Source organism: Etheostoma spectabile, chromosome 19 (genome assembly GCF_008692095.1).
Source record: "Etheostoma spectabile isolate EspeVRDwgs_2016 chromosome 19, UIUC_Espe_1.0, whole genome shotgun sequence".
NCBI lineage: Eukaryota > Metazoa > Chordata > Actinopteri > Perciformes > Percidae > Etheostoma > Etheostoma spectabile.
This window is the reverse complement of record NC_045751.1, coordinates 12798276-12821864: the sequence shown is the minus strand read 5'-3', so window position 1 is coordinate 12821864 and position 23589 is coordinate 12798276. Positions and strand designations below refer to the sequence as shown.

The following is a 23589-nucleotide window of genomic DNA, read 5'->3' as shown; positions in this document are numbered from 1 at the left end:
TTTTTTTAAAGCTCCTCTTCTGGCTCATTTGAAATCTTCTCATGACTGGCAGTGTGTCCGTTAACAAACCAATAGTCCCAGTACATTTTGCTGTACCTGTTCAAACAGGTACAGCAAAATCCATCATTTCCGAATCCAAAACATCTAACTTTTCTGCAGTAGCAGTTCAGTGTGACTGCCAGTAAAGCAATCAGGATCCTGCAAGTGAATTATTTTTATAAACACGATAAGTGGGTGCTCTAACTGCGAAAAGAGCAACATTTCACAATTTCATAATCAGTTACTGACGAAGTGCTTAACGTTGAGAATATACTTTCCCAGTGAAAACATTAGCAACTGTTATGTTTTAATCATCATTGAATCATCACTATATTTACTAATATGGTCAGCCAAACCAAATGTATTCCAATATCCATTCAAGCCAAACAAAACACAGTCAAAGGACTACATATGTTTTAGTACATGTTCTACATGTAGTACAATGTTGTAGTACAGTTCATGTGTAGGAAGTATTTGTGTGTATGTACGGTAACTTCATTCCCACGACCTTGGCTGGATGGGAGTGCTTGAGACAGAGCTGTCTTGTCATTCAGGAGACATAGAGTTGAATTACTACTCTGCCTGAGACAGGTTACGACCCACTGCTGTTACATTGGTAGAATTCAACCCTACGCAGAAAGCCCAATAATGTATTTTAAAACAAAGTCTGTTCACATAAATGAATCAAAAGATTCAGAACAAGCCGTATCAAGATTAAACGCTGTTCTTTGGAAAACATGACACACGGTAGATTAAGTTCATTTTCCAGCTGCAACCCTGTCTCCTTTCTTTCAGGCCGTAACAGTTAGGCTAACCAAAACTCTACAACCAAAAATCAACATCAGGCAGAAGTGTTCTAGTAAATAAATCTGAAAAATCTTTGATGGTGCAACAACGCTGCTTTACAGGGAAAAATAGAGTAGATATCAATAGATAGCAATATACAACAGTTCAAGTACAATGATCCAAACAAAAGCGATCGGCTTTTTTCCTTAACAAGCAGCTTTCTGAACAGCTCTGCAATTATTTCGTCCTTTGCCTTCAGGTAAATATTTTAAGTTGGATGGATGACGCATTTCATCTTTGCTGGCTGACTCACTCCTGCATCATCTACGGGGACATTTCCTCAGCTTTAGTTGCAAAACGTTTTGTGCCAAAATTGTGCAACCGTAAAAATGCCAATTATATTGTGTGTCATATCATTCACTGTAAAAACTAAGACACATTTGCATGAAGATTTAATTTATTTTTTGTGACCAAATATTTTTATTTAAAAATTACAACCAATTAAAACAAGGGAGGACTCCAGGGAGTCAGCAATGTTGTACCGTTGTTTTCTGGCGCTCCATTTATGCAAGCTGTAGAGAACTCCATATATACAACATCTAAAAAAATGGTCCATGTACAAATAGACCCATCGTGAGGTGGTTTCCAATAGGTTGCAACGGTGAGTCCAGCAAATACAGCACTTTGAGTTTTAGAGACCTAAAGGGCTGAAAGATTGTTCAGGTTTAAAACATTGACAGAAACCGGTACAGTATCATTAATATATACAATATTTTGTATGCAATATTGTTGCAGAACTGACCAACAGGAGAGCAATCCCACAACATGTGAAGATAAGTGCCCCTAGCCTTCAGAGGGCAGAAAGTGGATAAAGGGCTCCACCTTTCATTTTTGACAAGACAGTTAGGTGAGAAAGGGGAAAGAGAGAGGGAAGATATGCAGGAAATCATCACAGGTCAGATTCAAACCCTGGACCTCAGCGTCGAGCCATAAACCTCTCAGTACATGTGCGCCTGTTCTACCACTGAACCAACCTGGCCACATGTGATGTGTTTTCACAGGGGTTACATATGTCCTATGACTGAAATTGTAGCAAATCTGCTAATGGTCTAGATTGTGTGATACTTCTGGGATGTTAGCCCATACATCATGCCAGTCAAGATCAATACTCAGATCTGGGCAATCGTGAACCCAGATCCTCTCAATAGGAAGCCCAAAGCGGCCGGATGCAATAAGATTTTATGTACAAAAACAGATTTGATTATTAGTGTCGTTCATTGTTGCTGAACTCAACAAAAATGATTCCTGAGAAAGTGTAAAAATACAAAAGTTCCACTGTTTTATTAAAAACTCAGATGAGAACTTTTAAACATTTCCAGCCATAAAAAAATATTACAGTTGTTGGTAAAAGTAAACAAAACCCAGAAATGTTAAACAACAGTGTGCAATTTCTCCGTAACCAGGCAAATCCCATTGGATTAATTCCCCTCAAGGAAGTAACATGGATGCAAAAAGGGTTCTGTATAAATCCCGACTGAAAATGAATACCTGTGCTAAGTTTGTGATGGAGGGATGGAAAGTGGTAAGGAAAACTCTGGTGCAACAACATAACCCTTCCCCTGGGGGAACCATGCCTGCAGGGCTTCTGTCCAGCTGCCGGTTTTGCAGAAAGTCAATAAGATGTCAAACACTGTGGAGAGAGACAGAGAGAGACTCCATTAACAACACGTACCGAATAGCATCAGTTCTCTTGCAAATTAGATATTATGTCTCACCCTGATTAACAGCCAGGATCTTTGAGTGGAAATTCTTGGCATTGCATTTTTTCACCATGTACTCGTCTATGGGCAGCCTCGCCGTGTGGACGCTCAGTTCTCTAGCCCTCGAGAAGCTCAACTTCTGCAGGGGAGAGACAACAGTGATGTCACTGCACTAATACCAAACGCTTAATTTAATTTTAATCTGTTTATTGTTAGGGGGAAATTACAATTTTACACTCTGTGTCCACACTTTGTTCCTGAACACAATCCTGAACCACACACACACACATATGCACTAATGGAGAGATATCAGAGTGAGTGGGCTGCCAGCCGAGCCAGCGCCCTGAGCAGGTGGGGGGGTACGGTGCCTTGCTCGACAGCACCTGGCAGTGCCCAGGAGGTGAGGTGGCATCCACACTCCGTACTCTTTGGTCCATACGGGGACTTGGACCAGTGACCCTCCAGTTCCCAACCCAGCTCCCTACAGACTGAGCTACTGCCACCCCCCACCACCATCTGGATTTAGTTTGACCTACTTACTACTTACTTACATACTGACAAAACCAACAGTGAATCAGTAATATTAAATTAGTTGATCGAGTGGTTGCTATGGGATGTCTGTGTTGTGCAGTTCTAACCCATCTGCATGTGTAATACCTTCTGGATGCTTTCATCCACAAGGCCACCGAGGACGTACACCTTGTCAGCATCCACTGTTTCTAAAGCTGAAATGAAATTAAAAGATTTAAAAAAAATAGTAATAAAGAAAATCTAACGGAAAAAGACAGTCAATGTGGACACGCTAAAATACAGTACATAGCATTACGTAGCTTTGCTCTGAATGTTTTTTTTGGCTCCATGTATTATTTAGCCTTTAATGAGGTTTTTAATTAACCTTCACATTATCTCTGTGTTTTACCTTGGTACGTTTGAAAAGGGGATTGAGTTAAGTGCTAGTAGAAGTATAAATAGTAGCAGTAGTAAAAGTTGTAGTGGTAAGGTGGTCAGAACACACCCTCTGCTGGCCGCAAGAAATAGTTCAACTAAATTTGTACTTCTAATGAGACATCATTCAAACCTTCTTCAGCATCTGGTGTGAGGTAGACAACAGTTTCTGGAGAAAAAAGGTCCAGACAGCTTTCTTCTTTTATGTCCATCTGAAATAAATGTCCAAAGGGAATGAAAAATGAATATAATCTGGGTCTCTTGCCAAATAGTCAAACTTTTCCTCGCCCGGATTGTGCACAATTGTATGTATTTAGTTTAGTTAAAATAAGACTCTAAGCACTTGTCTCCAGATTACTTGCATAGCTTTTGTCCAGCTTTATTTTCCCTTTGAAAAATATTTACTAGTGAATACCCGGATGGGAAAATGTGCAGTCAGTATTTTACGTTTGTCATGGTCCTGGATGTGATTTGATGCCTGCAGCAGATCAAATTTCCTTCGGGATAATACAATTGAAAGTGGAAGTTGAGTTGAACAACAATAGTTACCATGTAGTTGAGGAAGCCTGCGTTCATTCGTAGGCACTCTCTGTAGAGACGGCTGTCCTCTCTCAGGTCTGTCAGGAGAAGGTGAAAGGGTCGAATCGCCTTCTTGTTTGAACCGTACAGTCTTCTTATCTGGCCGGCCAGTCGACAGATCTCCTGAACCAGACAACACACACGCAGTTAAGGTAGGTGAACTTATGCAGACAGTTAAATCAGACAGTATATCTTTGGAAAACCATTATTTGAAATAAAACTAGCTAGTTTATACCCTATAAATTCTCAAAAACAGGCAGTTTAAGAGTTAATGCTGGTGTTTTGTGGCCCCCACCTTATCAGACATGCTGTCTGTCATACTCAGGTCTACACACAGTTTGAGTCCTGTGGACTGAGCTTCAGCTAAACGCTCTTTTGTGATCGCTTTCAGGACTCGTTTGGTAAACTGAGGATTATCTGCATGGGAGCCTGTTTGACAAAACCACAGGAGAGACAGGTGTCCTGGTTATAGAAAGCTATCGGAGTTCAAATGTAAATGACTTTCACCTTTAATTTCCATGCAAAAGCAAAATGAGTGTTTTTGATTCTTTTCGCTTGATCTGTACCTGACTCCTGCTCACGGTTAAGCTTCCTCCGCTGCTTCTCTTCTTTCCTCTTGCTTTTCTTTGCTGCCAGCTGCCTCTCCCAGTGTCGCTGCTTCCTCAACACATTTCTCTGTTCATTTAACAGATAGATCACCATCAACAGTGCAGAATAAGTCAGGATAACTACAGTATTTTAGGAGCAACTACAAACATAACTGGGATACTACATGATCTGTTTTAGATGGAAACCAGGCATCTGTGTAAACTTTGGTAGGCTTTTTTATCTTGTTTGAAGGGGTTTAAAAATACTTAAAAGGCCCAATGGATCACAAAAGAATCTGAATTTATACAGAATCATGAATTTGATTAAAAATCATGAATACTACCTAAACAAGAGATATGAGGATTTCAAGCCTGATTAAAAAAAAAATAAGATGAACCTGCTTTGAGATTTAACATGCCATTGTCATGTGAATACTGTGGGTGTTTGAAGACTGCACATTAGACTGCTTCAGAAATCAAGTAGGATCCCAGACACTGGGATCACTTATTGCATTCAGATTTTAGATGCACCTACATGGTTTGCCAGTTTTTGTACTGTGGTCCTGAGAGAAACAATGTTTCAATTAGCTTAACTTCCACGGTTTAAATTACTCCGTCACTAGAAAATCATGATGTTCACATGTTGTTGTTTTTAGTTTTTACATTTCACAGAATAATAATTGATAATTCTGAAACAATCAATAAAATAATGATGAGTCAAGCTGCTATCCTGGAAAGACATGCAAACTTGAAGAGGTTTTAAAGTAGTAACGCTAGTAGTAGTAGTAGTAGTAGTAGTAGTAGTAGTAGTAGTAGTAGTGTTTATTTAAAATGAAGGCCAAGTACAAAATCTACTTACAGAAAACGGTACAGCTTCTCTCCCTGACCTGTCTTGCACCACATCAGTCTCCACGTCTATTTGAAGCAGATCCATCACATCTGAAACGCCATCCACCTGCAGTTCACACATATCTGAGCCTATTTGTGCCATTTAAGTCAACATTTACCTAGTTATTTGTGGCATTTAAAGGCCCAAAAGTCATATCTCTGTTGATATCGTTACACTAAATGTTATCAAAATGATAGCTTTTTCTGAAATCCACTAAATGACACATTAAAACAGCATATTAGTGATCTAAAAACCAGAAAGAGAGATATGAAAGGCGTCGCTTCCATGTGAGTGGCGCGTGTGAATGACGTCAGAGTAACCAAGTGGAGGGGGGCGGGACGAGACGATGTCTATGATTTTGAATGAAGGATACTTTGAATGAATTATACTGTTTGATGTGAATTTTGATAAGAATAAACAATAGGGCTACATTCAACCAGCCATACATTGTATTTTTACTATTATGTGTAATATTTAAAATATGTTTTTAATTAAAAGTACTCAGTAGTTTTCATTAGCACTAACATGCCAGAAGAGGGCAGTATAATACCAGTATAACTTCATAACTCCAAATAAGTTGTACTGGTGAATATACTACATTAATCACATAATGAATCCCAGAGGTTAATAACTGTTTGATCCCTAATATAGCAAGGACAATGTGTGAAATATATATCTTCTTCTGTATGAATTCTTCTAAGAAATAGAAATGGGCAACACATTATTGTTTAACACTTTGAAATGCATCAATTTTTCTAAAGAGACAGTCTGTGTTCCATGAAAAAAAAAATGCAATTTACATTTTAAATATATCATCGCTCACTAACAAGATTAAAAAAAGCAAAAGAAGAAGAAAGAAGTGTTTTTATTTATTCTTGTTGGAGTTTTCTATTGTCTATTTTTCTTTCAGAAAGGACATATGCAGCTCTCTGCAAACGGTGTCCTGAAGATTGATGTTCCTAACTTATTGCATGAAAAATAACGATTAAAAAGATATTTCTCGCCACTAAGACGGCTGTTGGACATTTGGTAAGTAGCTACGCTAAGTTTGTAATTTTATTGTATTGTAAAAAAATATAGTTTAAAAACGTATGTAAAATGTTAAGCGAATTTTTTTTGAAGCTGCGAATAAATGAGGGAAATGTCAGTCAGTGGGGTTTTTTTAAACTTTCTTTAGCGTTAGCAAGCTAGCTAGCTCAAAGTTAACTCGTTAGTCTGGAGGTTGTCTTATATAGACATTTATATTTACATTCCTAAAACACGTGTGGTGGTTAAAACTGGTTAAATATGCTAAGATTAACCTTCAGTCTGGCTCCATAAATGTGTCAAGGTCGTGGTGGACGGACAATGCTATCGTTAGCTAGCTAGTGCTAGAAACGTGCTCCAAGTAAGCTAACATTAGCATAGCTTTCATAATGTTACATGCTCTGCCATAGACTGTTAATATTATGTGCGCTGCGAACCAAAGTTATATCTAAGCATACAGAAAACTATACAACTTGTGCATTGTGTTTCCCTAGGTTGACTGGATTCCCAAATAACACTTTTCTTCAAATATTTATTATGAGTTATATTTTTCAAAATCCACATGAACATACTTGCAGGGGAAACACTGTGATGCTGGATGTCTAAACCATAGACTGTATATTTATTAATATTAATGGTCTATGGTCTAAACACAGAGGAAAAACATGAAGACAAAAGTGAACATCGAGGTAACGATTGTGAAATGCTGCTAAAATCAATCAATTGTGCCATATTTTTTTGGTCATTAGTGCTGGTAGAATCTAGCTATTGTTATATTTTCATCATTTATATATTTAATAGATAACGGTTGTGTAATGTTGTGACGTGACACACACATATATATATATATATATATATTGCTTAATAAAGTTTAAAAAGGTTTTGCAGCTACCCTACATCATTAGTGGGTAGAGGAGAGATCTACCCTGTGGCCCAGCTAATCGTTTTTGTTATAACACATCTTCAAATGAGTAAGAACATATTTTCTCATACAAAAGAACAGCTTTATAGCTTAAAATAATTAGTTGTAGTGAGATAAAGTTGTAAAATATGTTCTCTGTGTTTCCTTAGACTTGAAGTTGAGTCATTTAAACGTATTGAAATTATTTGTAAGTCTTTCTGTCAAGTGTGCCGCTATTTGGTCATGCAGAGGAACTATCGCGTAGTCTTGTTTGTAGTCGGAAGCCAAAAGAAGGTGCACACTGAGTTCCAGCTCCTTTTAACGTTAAAGTGAAATTATCATCGTCCTTTACTTGACATTATTTCTACGTTAAGTAATGTTCCACAATGTGACAAAAGCATTCAGCCAGTGTACACGTCTTTAGGATTGTTGAAACCGTCGGCTCTAAAAACAACGGTTATGCTCTGTTGTTGTTAGCATTTGAAGCTAACACGTTGCCATGCAGCATCACAGCAACCTATGAGAGACTCGGAGGAGGGGTATGCAACCAGACAGCATTGTGGGTATTCGTTATACATACATTTCATATATTAATAAACATTTTATACGGGCGTTTATCCTGTGAACAGTTTCACTTTATAGGTTGTGCTTTGCATTGACGGTAGAACGGTTATAAAATATATTCTTGGTGGCAAATATTGTCATTATGGTGCGATTAACAATGTAGAGTATGCGTTGTAAAGTTCTACCAGTTGGAGATATATGTGCATATTGTGTCTCTGATTCGGTATCCTCCATGGCTTAGCTGTTAAAATGCTCTTTGTGATGATCATCTAGGCATAAACATGGCGCACAGTGTCCGGATGTCAGCACCATGACAGTAAAGCCCTGGTTCCTCATACTAGAGGTAGGGCAAGCGCGGTAGACCGGTTAAGACTATACTTTCAGGGATCATTTCTATAGTTTCTGACTTGAGAAATGTGTTTCTAAAGTGTTTGGTCTCGCTAACCACGATGAAGAGGTGTCGATACTCTTCCCTGAGCGCGAAGCGGGCGGAGGACTTTGATGTATTTCATGTGTCCTCCGCTTTTGATGACCGTTCACTGTCTCTTCGGGGACAATGAGGGGGAGAGTGTGATCAGAGTGGCAGTGCAGTGATGTTGAAAAATAAAAATGTGTACTAGTCTAGAGTAATGTCCCTCTCTGGAGCTATTAAGTAGCTAGTTGTATAGAAATCAAATATTCAGTGATGATAATGATTTACTATGAAGTACATTTAGTTAATTATTGTATTTTACATATTTTAATTTTTTCAAACTTTTACTTTTGGTTATTTGACTGCATTTTTTAATAATAAAATACTTATGTACATTTCCTCAATAGTGCAACACGTTACTTTTACTTTTAATTGAGTGTTTTTGAAATGTGGAATTGGTCATTTAATTCAAGGATCGGTCATATATTTTGGCATCCGATTATTAGGAATCGTACGGCAATATTCAAAAGTGGACAGTAACAGACCACTGTTACTCTACTGAAAACTAAATGTCAGCATACCGAAACGTTGCTTAATTTTTTGTGTGATTTAATACTTTTACTAAACTACATTTCAGTCACTTTCTTTAAACTTGTGTAACTTTTAGCTTGCATTATGCCGTTTTAAAATCTTGGGCATTCTTTTGAGGATATTATATGTAAACCCGATGGAAACCACATTGTTGCAGCAGCCTGGCATGAAAACCGCGCGCGTGCATACAGTAGAGTGTAAGCCGCGTTTACGACAGTAAATGACTCGACTGATTGTACCATAAAAACAAGTGCGTGATTTGCTGTTGGGAGTGTTGCCGAGGAAACGCGTGGTGGAGTAACATGGTTTCCCCAGGCTGGAACAGGCTTTGTTTTAAATAATAGCAGCCTACCAGTGTGGGCTCGTCTGCTGAGCTTTCTGTTGCTAGTCCAGAGTAGGCGGGGTTTTACTCCACCTGCCAAGAGGACCGCTGGGACAAATTCCGCTCCGCTGCCCTGGAGAAACACTCAAAACTACAAAAAAAATAAATAAATAACTCACCAGTGGGTTTATTCTCCCTTTGAGTGCGCGGGTGTTAAAGCCAACCGCCCACTGCTCTGGGTGATTGATGGGAAACTGGAGGAGGATTCGTCCTGGTCTCGGATGCGCAGTCCAGCCTGCAGGGTGGCGTTCATGCGGTCTGAAACTTCATACGGGACAGAGGAAAGGAGTTAGTTTTTTAGTTTTTTAGTTTTTTAAATAGCCTTTATTTTAAATCTCTTGGAGTTTTAAAATTGCATCTTCACAAACTGGACCATTTACGTTAATGACAGCGTTGTTGGCCCGGTGAAAACATGCCACACAAATGATGTTTAATGTTTCTATGGGTGGAGGTTCATTCTCTAACAATTTAGAGGACTTCGACTCCATCCGCAGTGTTCTCCTTTACAGGTCAGTAAAGCATTTACACGAGGCGTGGATGACAGAATCATCTCTTTCTGTTACATACCTAAAGTGTGTGTGTGTGTGTGGGGGGGGACTTTATTCAGGCACAGAAGTTTGCTAAATACCGGAGGGGATTTAAAAACCTCGTGCAAGTCTATTGGAAGGTGGAAAGATATTGAGAACAAATTTAAAAGCGCAAATCTGCATTTAATTCAAAATTCAGTAAACACATGCAATGGTCCTTGCTCCACAATTCACCATTCGTCTGAGGTCCGTTCTCCTTTTACCCCTCATCACGAATCTTATTTTAACTAACCTCGTGTGTTCATTTATATTAAGTTAATATTTATTACATTAAATGTCCCCGTAAAGCTCATATGAGCAGGTGTGTGGGTTTGTCTATGTGGTTTCTGCATTATTTAACGGGATGAGTGTCTCGTGCTGCCAAGTGAACTGGCACACGGTGGTCCGTGCCAGGAACGCTCAAGAAGCGTCTGCGTTGTCAATGGCAACTGCACCGTCCACCAATCAGATTGGGCGCATTCGCCGCTCGCATCACGTGACAACACCTCATCAGCGCTTCCAACATGGCGAGGGAAAATCACTGTTCGCAAGTTCAGCTTTTAAAGACGCATTTCGTGATTGAGTAAGGAATATAACGTCTTATAGACAAATGGCCGCCGCAAACGCCCGCAAGTGTACCGAAAAAACTGTTTATCGTGGTCAAACGGAAGAAGAAGATGCCGAGCACGAGCATGATAGTGACTGTGAATCCACATCGTCGAGTTTCAACAGCTCCGACTACTCTAAGTAAGAAAATAATTTAACTCCGTGAAGACAAACAAACGAAGGAAGCGTTTGCACATGAGACCTCGTGAAGCTGCTTATGATGTATGAGATGAGTCTGGTTGAACAAGCTAAAACAAGCAAGCTGAAAAGAAAAGTTTGTGACGAGGATACTGCAACATGACACTTGAACAGTTGTTTTGATGGTTTACAATGCAGATAACAAACATAGGCTGTGGTATGTGGCTGTTTTGAAGCATTTTATTTACACATATATTCTAAAAATAGTTGTTTTGTGAATAAAAGTACTTGTAAATGTTAGGCAGTGGCCGGCTTTGCCAAAGAGGGAGTGTCATCCCGTCCACACAGTTTCCATCCCTCCTCCCTTGTGCTTTTCAAAGCTTTTGGGGAGTGTTTTCAATTTGGGTGGTACGCCTCCATAAGTAATTGCATGCTTCTTGTCATCCTTAGTATATTTATGGATATCACATTAAAGCTGCCTACCACAGGTTTCTTCAAAGAAGGATTAAATGGAGGGGAACCAAATGGAAAAAAATAACTAGTTTGTTATTCTCACACTATTGGTCAAGCATGAGATTATGCTTGCTACATATAGTAGTTTTTAATTTAGCTTTTTATTTTTTAATTACAATACACATGGGCAATAACTAGGAAGGGGGGGGGGGCATAACATGAATTTCAATACTCCACACCAGAATGATTTTTTTTGTTATTCAGAATTCAACTGTCTGTCATTTGTATTAACCTGAAAATCCAAACAAAAAAATCATTCAATATCATGAACTCAAGTGTCATTATGAAACAACTAAAACAAACACAAAGTGTTGGTCTGTACAGTTGTGCTGTTAGTTATATGTAGTTTTCTGCTAGCATGCAGCCTGATGACTGACTCCCTTTTAGCTATGCATTCATCGGGTCCCGGGACACCAGCCTGAGTCTACATTTCAACAATGAATGAATGAAAAATAGCAATGTGTGTTTTCAAAATTCATGCCTAACCGCCCACGTAGGACCTACTTTATGTACTAGTGCAGCCAATGAGCAGCTGACGGGAGCTGGCTGCAGGTCAACTCAATCTCACCCTGAACAGTTTTTAATGTTCTATCAGACTATAACTACTCAGAGTCTGCTCTTGAGAATTTGCTCTAATTTTCGGGACAATTGGGTGCAGGATTCGGGATTCAGAAGAACCGCTTGGATTTCAGGACTTTCCCAAATTTTTTGGGACGTCTGGTCACCCAAGCAATAATTGATGAAAGTAAATTAAAAAGAAAAATATATATGTTTTTGACTCAGTATTTCTATCAAGTTGGCCACAACATTAGCCTAAATACTGACACTGCATGGATAATATTGAATCTCTTTCAAAAAATTACAGAAGTAATAAGAAATGAGGATATAATAACAAGCGAGTAGGAGCATTAATTGTACATTTCATTCAAGAAAGAACAGCTAAATACATTTTTGAAGTAGTGACTCTTAACTTCAGTATGGCTTTTTGGAACATAAAAAGACAATATGTAAACTCTGACAGTATGAGGAAAGGATATCTAGTCCTGTATCATCATATTGATTATATTAGTACATCTTTAGTCCCTATTAATTGAACCCTCTCTTAGCAGTTTCCTACCACTCTGCCCTTTGATGCTATGTGTCTTTCAATGCTCTGTTTGATTTCTCTCAGCGACTTGGAACCAGAATGGCTGGATGACATCCAGAAGAATGGGGAGCTTTTCTACCTGGAGTTGAGTGAGGGCGAAGAGGAGGCTGCGTTGGCCCACGCCGCCAACCAAGGTGTGGCCACTAATCATGTTCGCTTTAGCGAAAAGGAGGCAGAGGTCATCACGGAGGAAAACAAGAAGCAGCGATGCGGTTCATGGACGAAAGGTGAGCCCCCATTAAAGAGGCTAGCCAGGATCCTCAGGAGAAAACGCCGGCCATCTCAGCGTAGAGTAGGAGGGAAGGATGGGGGTAAAGACAACTCGACTTTATCATCACCTCCAGCATCCATCCTGAAGAACCAGCCAGGTCAAAGGCAGGGTGTGATGTTTCAGCAGCAGCAGCAGCTGAAGGAAGTGTGTGTCTACGTCAACCCTAAACGTCTTGGAGGTTCATCAACGCCTCTCTCTGACAGTGGAGGCCTGCTGGAAGCACTGCTGGGGGTGGTGCATCGCCCCTCCTGGAGCAGAGGACCGGCAAACTCTGCAGGGGTCAAACAGGAGGAAAGACTGACTGTTCATGGATTAATACCCAATAGCCCGGCCATCAAATGTGGCCAAATCTTAATTGGTAAGACCATAATTCCAACAGTTAGCTGTTGTTTATACTGGACTACAAAATATCATCAGAATATTTTTTTGTGTGTGTCAGTGGTCATCTTAAATACCCTCACAGTATTTTCTATACAGTTTTAAAAAAGGCCCATGAAGATAGTCCTCTAATACTACATCAGTTAAACTAAAAAAAATGTACTTTTTGTGACTGACTTTATGCAGAAGGCACTCTCTCCATCCTCAACAGATCCAACTGCTTTCAGGACAGGGAAAACACAGCTATGCAGCATTTCTGATTTCAATAACAGTCATTTGTAAAGTCATGAACCAGCACTGACTCCTTTATTTCCACACCATGCTGATGCACTGCGAAAGCCTGCACTACAATTATTACAACACACTCTTAATCAAATTTCTTGAGATAAAGAGCCCAAAGCTCAAATAATGAGTGTCATGTACAACACCTAATCAAGTCAGCAGGTGGTAGCCTAACTGGCTACCTAACTATGATTTTTAAACGTAACTGTAAAGAATTGTTTTTATTCTGAAGGGAAGAACTAGCCTTGCTTGTGGGGCAAATCCATAGTAACAACTACAGAAAAAAAAATCATTATAGTTTCAGTTTTTACCTCTGCGTTGTAAAACCACAAGGGTCTTGTTAAAAATGTGTGTAGGAAGTTTAATAGCTACCTCTCATTGCCATCTTTTAGCAGCAAGTGTATTCAGTCCGAGTGAAACTTTCAGCACATTTTGGATAGAGAGAAGTTAACTCTATATTCAGGTCTTGTCCTGAAGAAATGGCACTCAGTCTGTTTGAAAGCTCGGCTTCTCTGAAGGGATTTTCTTCTATCGAGACTAATGATCGGACAGCTTTTACAAGCCGACTGGAACGTCAGTCGTGCCTCTGCACAAATGACTACCCACATGAGTTACTGTTTAGAGGAGCTTTTTATGCAGCCAGCTACATGCTTAAACAATTAGCCTGGTTAAATACCTGAAATAGCTCTGTTACTGAGATGGTGGTCAGCTGCCCTGCACACAAGCAGGTGAAGCTCTTTATTCGCCTTTTACTGGGTCAGCCAAGTGCATAGGTCAGAAGCAAATCACAATAATACCATCAATAATATTATTCTAAGTAATTAAATGGACTTACAGTCCATTTAAGCCAAGTCAATATTTAATTGCAGACCAACACTTTTCTGAGGGAAAGGGAGCAGATTGAACCAAAAAAATCAAGGCACACTGCTTAATTACAGTACTAAAGTTGATAGAATTTTGGTGGAATTCATTCCCTTTCATGTGGAGAGCATTATGCTCAGCTGTGCCTCAGGAGAATCTTCTGTCAGATCCATGTAGCACTTCATCTCAGGTTTTTTAATTGCAATATATTTCTTGTCCCCATTTCTGTGAAAAACCCAGTTTCATCTGGGCTGTAAGCTGATTGAACATAAACTAATAGCATTATTTATTATCATTATTTATTACTGTTAAATTTTACTTTTCTGCTACGTTCAGGTGATGTGCTTGTCGCAGTGGACGATGTGGATGTGGCCTCGGAAAACATTGAGAGGGTTCTGTCCTGCATCCCAGGGCCAACACAGGTCAGTGTGTGTGTGTGTAAATCTGCCCAGTAAAGGCTTATAACAACAAGTAGTTTTTCTATCAATATTGATAGCAACCAATTTGTATTAGTAACTTTTTATGTGGGGCCCACAGTGTGAGAGTTTGAGTTTTTCCTGGCTTGTCACAAGCTTCAAACTTGGACAGTAAATATAGACATTAAATTACTTTGAAATGCATAGGTTCTCCCAAGCTGCTAAAATGTGAATAGAAAGCAGAAGTCAGCGCAGTTTAACATTAGAAAAACCTCAATCACTGAGAAATGATCCTTTGATCGGTAGCAAAAAAATCCATAGTCTGTGCCTCAGTCGTGCATTTTCCCCAAGAAGCAGACCATCAAAAAGTAGGAATTTGCAAATGACAGAGTCAGTACGGCTTGATGGCGAACGCAGCGGATGGACGGGATTGCGGTGTGACTCTTTTTTCGGTGCTCAGGAAGCTGTTGTGGGACTGGAAGCTTAGCTGATTAGAAGATGTAGTCGGAAACTAAATTACATTACAGGGAAAGAGCGGGCAAGGTTTTTTTGGAAAAATACAAGGTTCCTCAGGCACCGCAATGACTCTAAAAAAAACTTGGAATAGAGTTGTATTGCTGACAGAATGATTGTTTTGTGTGTGTGTGTGTGTGTGTGAGTGAGTGAGTGAGTGAGGGCATGCTTGTGTGTGTTGGAGGATGGATTTTCTTTGTGCCAGATGGAACGTAGACAGTACTTATTAGGTTTGGAGGAACAAATATTAGTATTAAAGTCAGTCCACCATGCCCTTTGCTAGCCCTTTTGGTACTCCTTTATTACTGTGCACTAGCGTGTGTGTCCATCTAAAAGCCAGTGCTAAATGACTGACATCAACAGACTGGAATCCCAGTCAGAGCACTCTCCAGTCTAACCACATCCTTATTATTTATGATGAGAGAAAGAGCTGCAGTTAGAACACTCAGTGTTTTTACCAGTGATTTCTCAAATTTAGGGTTTGCCTATTTGAATGTTTCTACCGTTTTTTAATGTCTGAATTTGATTCCCTCAGCTCAATCAAAGCAAAGCTATTTCTTAAATCTTCCTTTAATCCCAAATAATTGAGGATTTCCATTTCACACTTTCCACGCATTGACTGCATGTGTTCCGTGTGTGTGCTTGTTGGATTTCCGTGCAGCTCTGTTTCTGTTTCCACTTGACTTTCCATGAATGGCAGCGTAAAATAGATAACCGGGGTATGGAAAGTACTGCCTGAACGAGAAAAGATAGTCTGTCTGTTGTGTTGCCACTGTTTCTCCAGTTTGCACAAGTCTGGTTTTAATTTAGTCAAACACGCTCAGACAAACACACACGAAAACACACACAGATCCCTGCTATTTGTTATGCTGCGGTCAGGTCTGGCTGCAATGTCAATTTCTCTCTGACAGTCACCATCCTGTTATTCATTTTTCAGCTTCTTTCTGAATGACTGTGTAATGATTGGAAGTTTTCTTCCCTTTGGCAGTACGGCTCATGAGAACACCTATGTTCCTAAAACAAACAAACGAGCACTGTTCAAATTTCAAATAATAATAATCATGGTGGCAGATTCTTTAGAAATGAATGAACTCAGAGGGATTGGTAGACAGGCTGATACAATGATATTATAACAAAATATCTTTTTTGTCTCTTTTTCTTCTTTCCTGTTGTCACCATCTCCAGGTGAAGCTTACGTTGGAGACGGTGGCCCAGGTGGACAGAAGCAATGCTAGTGACACTTCATCAGTCCATAGGATGAAGGCCTCTCCGCCTGTCAGCCAGCTGGTGCGTCTGCTGTGGGGGGAAGACACAGCCGAACTTCAGATGTCCATAAGACACATCCCCCACATTGTCATGTACCTCTCACTTAAACTGGACTCGGCATCACCGCAGGACGAGGTCAGTTTGTATAAAATTTGTGATGGAACATTTATTGGTCCTGACAGAAAATTATCACTGAGAAATAACACCTAAAACCTTAATTAGAATTAAGACCGTGTAAACTTCAATTTAAGCCTCATCTTTACCATTTTTATCAAAAGTCCAGGAACTAAAAGCTTCCCTCAATGCACTGCATTCCTTTTTTATTTGTTGCGTCCCAATGTCTAGGGGTAACTGGGACACGTCATAACGTGGGACTGAGTGAATAAGGGAGAGTCACCAATTGAAAGGTACATCACTACTAGGCTCTTCTTTAATAATACCTCTAAAATTGGCTAGAATGGCTGGCAGCCCAGAGGCAGGCGCCTGCTGGGGAGGCGGGTGGCCTGTGGTTAGTGCTGACGGGCCTTGGAGAGTTCTGGGAGTAATCGTTGGATTAGAAAAATACAGTTTCTACATTTTTGACCATGGAATATGATCTTTTTTTCTTCAACAAATTTGGTAGGCACCATATGATCTAGGACTACCCGCGTTTTTTGAAAGTAATGACCACAACACCTCATTAATTTTTTAGAGCACACTACTAACTGGCTTTCTTAGGTTAGCTGCAGACACAAACAGTGCCTGGGTTAGGAACTGGACTCCCCTTTCAGTCATCCATTTAATAAATGATGTGTCTTGAACAACATAAGCAGTCATAGAGTGTTCAATAAATTACCTATTTTACAATCTGCGTTCAACCAGAGATCTTAAGCACATTCTTTTTTAGGAATTTAGCTGCTATTTTTCACATCTGGATTCTGGTTGTGATTTTCCTGAATTAACATCAGCTTAGCTCCATAGATGGCCTCTCTAGTGCTGACAGGTTGTAGCCCAGAGTCAGCCCAATATGGGCACAGGTATGCCACCATAGCGCGCTAACAATGAACATTGTGAGTCTGTAAAGTGTCAGTGAATAGTCAATCTTTCGTTGTCCAAAATTGATCATGTGCAAGTTTAAATTATGTGTGTAGGGTGTATTTAGCATTTAGAATTCCTCAGTTCACTGAGGAGTGATGGTTAAAGTCTGTGATTATAGAAACGTTGTTGTAGTATGCAGTATCCTGATTGGTAGAAAATGCTTGCAGGAAGAAAGGCCTGGTCAAGTAAAAAAAAAACTTACAGTAACGAGCGTAGCTTAAGATCTGCGCCAGCTGCATTTACTTCTTCACATTTTCTGAATTAATTTATTATTGTGTGGGTTGAACTGAAAGCTTAAGCGGGTTGGATGTGGCCCCCGGGCCGCCGGTTGATGATCACTGACCTAGACCCTGAACGACCACATATTGTTCTATCCCTTTGGAACGATAGTGGGGTCTTGTTGGGGAAACCTGATCATAACTTTGTAGTCAATGGCACACTGACTCTTTGGATTTTGGGTTGGAGACATTGAACTATACAGAAGTACAGAAGTGTATTCTGATAATTGAGTGTTAAGAATGACCTGAGGTGTGTAGGAAATCCCATGTCCAGGAGTGGAAAGCTTTCTCTGAATTTATCTGATGTGAGTCAGACTCTCACAGAAAACTACTGCTCTGGAGGGTGTCCAACGCCTGCGGCTGCCACTAACAGAAGACAGAGGGGAAGAGGAGAAGTTGAGGCACCTTCCCGAGCATAGTTCCCGTCAATAAATGATCCGTCATTTTAGTCTTTTGAACTTTTGGTAGGGCACTGTTTTGTATCACTTGTAGTGAAGTGTTAATCCCATAGTGTGTGTGTGTGTGTGTGTGTGTGTGTGTGTTGTGGGTGTTGTGTGTGTGTGTGTGTGTGGTGGTGTGTGTGTGTGGTGTGTGTGTGTGTGTGTGTGTGTGTGTGTGTGTGTGTGTGTGTGTGTGTGTGTGTGTGTGGTGTGTGTGTGTGTGTGTGTGTGTGTGTGTGTGTGTGTGTGTGTGTGTGTGGTGTGTGTGGTGTGTGTGTTGTGTGTTGTGTGTGTGTGTGTGTGGGTTTTCTTGCTCTGAGAATCAAATAACAATGATTTCCTGACCGTCACCTCCTACACTGTAATCACATTTCCCTGTGGACAAACTTTGGCAGGTGATGTTTCTTCATGGTTGTATTTCATGGTTCTGCAGTTCCTTTTGGTGTATATGCAAGCCAATTTTTCTTCTTGAACTAAACAGTGGTGGGAGAGTACGGGTTGTCTGGAGCACCTAAGCCATGGTGGTTGATTTAGTAAATGGTCGTGCTGTGCAAGAATATTTACTTTGATGAGTCCTTTTGATTGCCAGGAAGCAAAAATTGTTTCAGCTCTGGTATTTGAGTCTTAGGGGTGGCAGTAGCTCAGTCCATAGGGAGTTGGGTTGGGAACCGGAGGGTCACTGGTCAAGTCCCTGTATGGACCAAAAGAAGGGAGTGGGATTGGTGGCTGGAGAGATGCCACTTCACCCTGGGCATGCCAGGTGCTGTTGAGCAAGGCACCGTACCCCCCCACCCGCTCAGGGTGGCGGTTCGGCTGGCAGCCATCACTCTGACATCTCTCCATTAGGCGTTGATCGAAGTGTGTGTGTGTGTGTGTGTGTGTGTGTGTGTGTGTGTGTGTGTGTGTGTGGTACAGGACTGTGTGTGACTACTAACAAGTGTGGACACAGAGTGTAAGTTGTAATTTCCCCATTGGGGATTAATAAACAGATATAAAAAAAGTAGCTGTGTTCTTATTGTACATATTTTAGCATTATTTTGCTTGTATGTACAGAAAAGATGTAACATAAGTGTTGTGCTGTTCTTGTTTCTTTGTTCTTGTTGGCAAGGCTATAAGGGCCTGTTTATTCAAGGTTTATATCCCCTCACCCACCACTCCGTCCTCTTATCCTCTCAGCCGCTCTGCTCTTATCCGTTAGAGCTGCCAGCGTGCTGGGGGAATACTAATGTAAGAATTGTGTGTGAAGTACTTTGTATCTGTGTGTTTAAAAAAAAAGAGCTATATAAATAAAGCTTTACATTAACACTTACTTACCTAAATGCTTAATAGTGCTCTGAGCACTCTCTCGTCTCTGCTTGGTAGTTGTTATTGCAAAAATAGTTTGTAACAGATAAGTACTAATCATGTTATACTGTAGTCTGGTTTTCTGTGAGCTTCAGCCAAATTCATGTATTTCCTGACTTTGCTTCTCTTTATTCTGGAAAGTCCAACATGTAAAATATTTTAGTAACATTCATCTTTAAAGTGACATTTTTATGTTTGTTCCAAAGTGAGAGTGGGTTGTAAAACTGAAACCAAACCATTATTGTTGAGGGGACAGAAAAAAAACATCCAGTAGTTCATCTGTTCATTCTTTTATTGCTGTCTGTAATTTCAGACTTACATTTTGGTAACTGTAGCATCCAACAAGAGATATTTCACATTTTCATGTGACATTTATCTGTTCATAGGCTGACCAGAGATATTTATTTCTGCCGAATATATAATTTTCATGACGCAGAGCAACACTTAACCAGATATTCCTGTGTGAATGTGTGTTTGTGTCTGCAGGAGGAGATCTTGTACAAGTACCCGGTGTCTGAAGCGTCCGGCCAGCTGAAAGGAGTCCGGGGGATCTTCCTCACTCTGTGTGACATGCTGGAGAACGTCACCGGAGGGCGGATACTCAGGTAGGAGAAGCAGCATGGAGAGCAAAATAGACGAGGAGCCGATACTCTGCAATATTTTGCATCCATAATGATGCCCGTATAATTACTTTAATAGACCATATTGGTTGAAAAGCACATTGAAGTTACTGTAAAGTGTTTGCTTAACTTTTTCACCCATACTGCTGGTTGTTTCATGAAGAGGATGTGGGCTTATTCAGAGCACTTTTTCCATCCTCTCTTTACTTCCTCTCTGTTCCATTTAAAGAAATGAAACAAAGAAATTGCATTCAAGGAAAGATGCAGATGCCTCTTTATATAAAATTATAAAAGGGCATCAAAATGAATGTGATGACGATAAATTCCTAAACTATTTTTGTTGTAGCTCCCTCAAATTCCTAACTTTTCTGCTAGTTCACCGATGGATGTGGATTTTGAACCAACAGTGATCTTGGTGAAACGTTTGACGATTGGAGGAGCTATTGGATGTAAGAACATATCCATTGCGTTGTATTCATGGTAACCTTGCGTCCTCCCCTCAGTTCTTCTCTCCTGCTTGGGAAACAGCTGGTTCATGTGGGCTACTGGAAGGAAAGCAACAACCTGTTGGTCATCGGTCTTCCCGCTGCCAGGTAGAGGGAGGCGGCATCACACATGCTACACCCAGAATATTACGCTGTGAGAAAGCTCCATCACATTTACTTGCCAGCTGGGAAACCGACAACGTAGACATTACCCGGCAAGAGTTAGTTCCATATGACAAGTGTGAATAATCTGAAAGGAAATTTTCAAGACATCATTAAAAAAAAAAAAAAAAAATCAGTACTGATACTGGTGTGGTAATACAGTACATGTTTTGAGCATAACTTTTTCTGTAGAAGAGGAAATATTTATGAGCACGATCTGTGAAAACAATTTGACTGTGCACATGTGCTTCTTTTTGTCCTTTTTGTTGGCAGGATGAATTCCTCTTTAAGAAATGTGGTTGTTCATGAAAGGAGTTATATTGTTCACTTTTAAATTTTTGGCAACTGGCCAAGAAATAATTTCATTCATGCTTAAAACCACATCGATGGATGTTACACACCCACATGTAGAAAAAAACTATTAGGTAGAAAATGTTTTTTTCCTTCATGGCTCCTGGCCGTTAGTCAAACTATTTGATGAGCAGCAGATCTGCTGAGGCTGCAGTTGAATCACATTGGTGTTTGACATTTTTCTATTTCCCTAAGGGTTCCACTGCTGTATTTGCAGACGGTGGTGGGAGATGTGGTCCGGACACTAAAAGTGATGTACGGCTCCTTAGACAGGTGGGTCTGTGTTTTCTTTCCTGTGGTCCTGCTGAGAGTGCTGGTTGAAACTTCCCTTTTCTGGCTGCCTTTTTTAATGCTTAATGCAATATATACAAAATAAAAATAGTGTGTGTTCAAAGCAAAAGGAAATTGTCCAGCTGGATTTTACAAAACGTCATTGTCTCAATCTCTTAACCCCCTTTTTTATCTTAAATATCTATACCTTTTTGTACTTCTTTTTTCTTGAAATGTAATGATTCTTTTAGTTCTATGAATGAACTTTTATTTGTTATCGTGACACTCATTTGTCAACGCTATTGTGTCTTCCGCAGTGCGTTCTGTAAGGCGGACCATGCTCCCAGGTTGGACCACTTCTTCTGCCTGTTCTTCCAGCAGCTCATCCAGCCGTCTCGACTGAGGGACGGCTCCTCAGCCCTGACCCCCGATGTCTCAGGGACCCTTTTTGTCGACGGACTGCCGGCGGTCCGATGGCTCACGCTGCCTCCAGAAATCAAGGTGCATTCATGTTTTACGTGAGAAGACAGGAATATTATTTATAGATCTAATCTTGGAGCAGAAGTAAACACAGTAATAAAAGCTATTTGTAGGTCATGGTGTCTGTTTCCTTAACCTTTCGAAGATGAATGTGATGTTGTCACAAATGGAGCTGTGGTGCCCTCTAGTGACAACTGTTGTAATTGACACAATGTATCACTGGAATAATTCAAATTAGATGAAATTTCAACAATGTCCATGAATATATTGGATCAATGCAGTAGCAAAAGACTATGGATATCACTACAAGCAATTGGACATACCGAAGATTAATCCTATAGTATATTTTTCATGCTAACAATGAAATGCTGTTAAGCTTATGTTTGATTTTCTCTGTGCCCAGATGGAGGTGGATACAGTTCTCTCTGATTTTGAGTCTTCTGATTTTGGAGAAATGGTGAGGAAAGTACTGCTGTCTTGCAAGCATTACATACTTTCAAATGTATGCTACCTGTTAGGGATGGGCTTAACCAAAGAGCCTATTACAAATAAGTGTCCTTTGAGTAGGTGCACATTTGTTTTTAATGAGAGGCCAATGGGGTCTGATTTGTCCTTTGTACGTGCAGCGTAACTGATTACATGAAGCTGTAGTTGAAGACATAAAACAGCTGAGACAAAATGAAAGAGGGATTATTAATACAGGAAGTATTGAAGTGAAATTTATTTTAATTTTTATTATTATTACAGTTGATTTCAACTTTTCCACTTTCAAAATTCAACTTGGCACAACACCAAGCTTTGTTAACTATACTTATTTCTTTTGTTCATTGACGTAACGTTTTAATCCTAAAACAAGACAGGTGGCAACCATAATAATGAATAATGTCCTATCTGCTCTTGGAAAGTGAATTGAATCTTTGTTTACTTTCTTGTACTTTTTTACATTTCTATTTCTTTACAGTCTGAGGACTTTTTTGGCCTGAGACGTCTGTATGTAATTCTTGGCTCATGTTTGTTCTACAAGGTAGGTCAAAACACACACGCACATGCACGCACACACACACACACACACACACACTTCAGTGTCAGCAGCTTTATACATATTTATATCCTTCCGTGATGATTCCCCACCATCTAGACACCCATTCTTAAATGTCAACAATAGACAACCCAGCTAACAGATGATGATCTTTGACACATGACAAACCTGTTCTCAGACAAATCATCAATCTAATTACTCTTAAAATATTAACCAAGGGGAGATGGAGAACATTAAGCAGTAGAATGTGTTGGATATCATGTTACGGTGAAGGTGTGAGAATCACCTGGGTTGCTCCAACATTTATTATCAATAAATGGAATCTTTTAAGAAAGATTAGTTTGAAATAGATAGTTAACACTTGTGTTGTCTTCCCGTCAAAATTGAAAAAAAAATTATCGATGTTTTTAACTTTTTCTTACGTTTTTGTCCCTATTTTCAACACTTTTGACGCTTTTTTTTCAATGTTTGTCACACTAACTTATTAACTTCAGTTTTACAGTTATTTTTGGATTTTATGGTCAATAAACCTCATTTATAAGAAATTATACCTAATGTTTGAGTGAAAGAATTAGAAAGGATTTAGACTAAAATTAAAGGAATTTATGTTGATGGATAATCACAG

The 23589-nt window shown here is 39.8% G+C and overlaps 2 protein-coding genes, 1 long non-coding RNA gene and 1 other non-coding gene across 8 annotated transcripts in view; 3 read left to right on the top strand and 1 right to left on the bottom strand.

Moving 5' to 3' along the window:
- The window catches only part of LOC116707269 (uncharacterized), an 11916-nt gene extending 8613 nt beyond the window's left edge, over nt 1-3303 (top strand). Inside the window, exon 6 of the long non-coding RNA XR_004336450.1 lies at nt 3293-3303. This is a non-coding gene — a long non-coding RNA (uncharacterized LOC116707269). The remainder of the gene's footprint in view (nt 1-3292) is intronic.
- trmt10b (tRNA methyltransferase 10B) lies at nt 1699-5878 on the bottom strand. The gene is made up of 8 exons (XM_032544554.1): nt 5556-5878; nt 4676-4784; nt 4405-4538; nt 4080-4232; nt 3664-3742; nt 3243-3310; nt 2601-2724; nt 1699-2515 (listed from the first exon to the last, which is right to left on the bottom strand). The coding sequence occupies exons 1-8, from the start codon at nt 5685-5687 to the stop codon at nt 2379-2381; spliced, it is 936 nt and encodes a 311-aa protein (XP_032400445.1). The 5' UTR covers nt 5688-5878; the 3' UTR covers nt 1699-2378.
- A 581-nt stretch (nt 5879-6459) lies between these two features.
- The window catches only part of intu (inturned planar cell polarity protein), a 27924-nt gene continuing 10794 nt past the window's right edge, over nt 6460-23589 (top strand). For 3 of the 5 annotated variants that reach the window (XM_032544530.1, XM_032544531.1, XM_032544527.1), the window contains exons 1-10: nt 10507-10774; nt 12456-13060; nt 14560-14645; nt 16338-16553; nt 20044-20162; nt 20681-20770; nt 21371-21448; nt 21763-21946; nt 22329-22382; nt 22887-22949. In XM_032544530.1, coding sequence (XP_032400421.1) covers nt 10638-10774; nt 12456-13060; nt 14560-14645; nt 16338-16553; nt 20044-20162; nt 20681-20770; nt 21371-21448; nt 21763-21946; nt 22329-22382; nt 22887-22949 — 1632 coding nt within the window. In that variant the 5' untranslated portion in view covers nt 10507-10637. Of the gene's footprint in view, nt 6615-9380; nt 9971-10506; nt 10775-12455; nt 13061-14559; nt 14646-16337; nt 16554-20043; nt 20163-20680; nt 20771-21370; nt 21449-21762; nt 21947-22328; nt 22383-22886; nt 22950-23589 lie in introns of those variants that run through there. The other 2 variants (XM_032544532.1, XM_032544528.1) reach the window with 2 other exon arrangements.
- On the top strand, nt 8445-8660 carry LOC116669549 (small nucleolar RNA U3). Its single transcript, XR_004326803.1, has one exon. It is a non-coding gene; the product is annotated as a small nucleolar RNA U3 (small nucleolar RNA).

Coding starts and splice junctions, on each gene's coding strand:
- trmt10b (XM_032544554.1), bottom strand. CDS start 5,687: ATGGCACAAATAGGCTCAGATATGTGTGAACTGCAGGTGGATGGCGTT. Junction 4,539..4,675: donor TAACCGTGAGCAGGAGTCAG/GTACAGATCAAG, acceptor TTTGTCAAACAG/GCTCCCATGCAGATAATCCT. Junction 4,233..4,404: donor CAGACAGCATGTCTGATAAG/GTGGGGGCCACA, acceptor TGTCTGGTTCAG/GAGATCTGTCGACTGGCCGG.